The sequence below is a fragment of the Malus sylvestris genome, chromosome 8, assembly GCF_916048215.2.
Source record: "Malus sylvestris chromosome 8, drMalSylv7.2, whole genome shotgun sequence".
Lineage (NCBI taxonomy): Eukaryota > Viridiplantae > Streptophyta > Magnoliopsida > Rosales > Rosaceae > Malus > Malus sylvestris.
The window spans coordinates 4,809,944-4,811,997 of NC_062267.1; the positions used below are offsets into that span (position 1 = coordinate 4,809,944).

At 41.0% G+C, this 2,054-nt stretch overlaps 1 protein-coding gene across 2 annotated transcripts; it reads right to left on the reverse strand.

Annotated features, from left to right (window-relative positions):
* Positions 1-296: 296 nt before the first annotated feature.
* LOC126631008 (glutaredoxin-C6-like) lies at positions 297-1,598 on the reverse strand. 2 transcript variants are annotated; one of them, XM_050301170.1, is made up of 2 exons: positions 1,037-1,598; positions 297-930 (listed from the first exon to the last, which is right to left on the reverse strand). In XM_050301170.1, the coding sequence occupies exons 1-2, from the start codon at positions 1,469-1,471 to the stop codon at positions 898-900; spliced, it is 468 nt and encodes a 155-aa protein (XP_050157127.1). In that variant the 5' UTR covers positions 1,472-1,598; the 3' UTR covers positions 297-897. The 2 variants fall into 2 exon arrangements, with proteins under 2 accessions (XP_050157127.1, XP_050157128.1); XM_050301171.1 differs by having other exon boundaries at positions 297-921; positions 1,037-1,597.
* Positions 1,599-2,054: the final 456 nt, after the last annotated feature.

Consider the following 2,054-nt stretch of genomic DNA (forward strand, 5'->3'; position numbering starts at 1 on the left):
TTTTAAAATACTGATTGCTGGGATAAAGAAACTTTTCAATGTGCTGAAAATATGATCCGATACACTAAATATCATAATACAATTAGTTATAATTTTATTTTTATTTTTTCAAATTTTAACTAATTATATTATTACATTTAATGTATTGTGTTGTCGGTCAACCCTGAAAAATCTCTCACGAGAGCATATATATCGTCACACTTAACAAGTGTATAAAACTTTTTTGGTTAACTAATATCATGACATTGATGCCCCAAAACAACTACTACTCCTACGACCAGTCGTCTAGAACAAACTTTTTCACTTGGGAACAAAAGAATATACTACATTTAACGGCCTTGATTGTTCAATAATTACAAGTGTGGACCCACAAATAATATAATACACTCATCGTTTTAACCATTTATATCCTAAATTAACGACAATTAATCAAACTTTTTTTTATCTAAAGTAAAAAAAACGACAAATTTACAATCTTTAATAATAAAAACGACAAAAATATACAATCACATCCCATTGCCAGAAACCCAGGACTTGAGAGAGCTAGAGAGAGAAAGAGAGCTACATACCTAAGAGGAAGTCCACACATCGGACGGTCCCGATGCTCCACTAATAGCTGCTAATCTATCATCAATGACCACACACTGTGGGACCCGTACACTGACTGGAGACAGAGAGAGACTGTTTTGAGAATCTAGATCGAAGTCGTTGGACGTTTGATCAGAAGCGATCGATGTACGTAATTCAGCATAGACCTTCCCGTGTACAACGTTGAAACCCAGGACTTCCTTCCGACGACGGATGATATTGTGACGGTATTTGAAATTAATTATGTACTTTAAAATTGTAAAATAAGTGGACCAATATCGTCACAACGTCGTCCCGTTTTTCATTCTACTATAAATCTTGGAAACAGGATCCCTGTTGTTCCTAATTGAGGAAAAATATTGATGAGAATAATAATAAAATAGAGATTGATAGAGATTGATAGAGATGGAGATTTTAAATTTTTTTTATGTACTGGGAAGAGTCATACGCGGAGGGCACCGACTTGGACGAGTTTAGGGACGAGGTGGCCACCGAGGTGGAGGGCGACGAGGGACTCGAGGCCGCCGACACAAGTGCCGCCGATGAAAACGGCGGGCGGAGTATTACAAGACTGTTGTTGTTGTTGGTCGTCGTAGGGGAGAGCAGCGATCTCGTGATTGTCCAATTCGATGACGGTGGGGTGGACGCCAATGGCGGCGAGGAGCTTCTTCATGACGTGACACATGTAGCAGGAGCTTTTGCTGAATATGATGACCGGGTGCTCGGAGATGAGGCGGCGGATGCGGGTCTCGGCGGACTCGGCGACGTCGATGGAGAGAGTTGAGGAAGACTTGTTTGTGGGAGCGGGTGGGGAGGGCGAGGTCGGGGCGGGTGAGAGGCCGAGGTGGACGACGTCGTTGGAGCAACGCCGTAGGCCTTGCATCGCCGGGAAAGCCAGAGGAGTTACGTGGTGGTGAATTGAGGGAGAAACGGAGAGAGGTGGTGGGGAAATGACGTCAACGGGGGCAAAAAGGAAATAAGTGGTAGGTGTGAGAGAGAATGGGGGTGGGGGAGGTGTGTATAAATACAGAAAGGAGAGAAGGGGGAGGAGGTGTGGTTGCTTACGTCACAAAGTACTGTGTTTACATATTTTTTTGTTTTTTTGTTTTTTGGGATCGAAGGCTGTGAACATTGTAACTCCCACGCGCTCATATATGCTACTAATTTGTCAAGTCTTAATTTTCCCTTCATAGTTTAAGAATTGGTTTTCTAGAAGAACTATGATTTTCTCCTCTCCTCTTCATATTCCCTTTCATTTTCTCCTTTCACATTTTTTTATTTTGTCTTTCTCTTTGTATAAAAAAGTTCATATAAGATGTTGACATGGTTTAACCGTGATCATTCAAATATGAGAGAAGGGAAGGGGAGAGAAAAAATGAGGGGAGATAATCCTACTCCTTTCTAGAGAATAAACTTTGGGTTATAATGTCAAAATCGAACAACAAACTTATCATCATAACCTAATT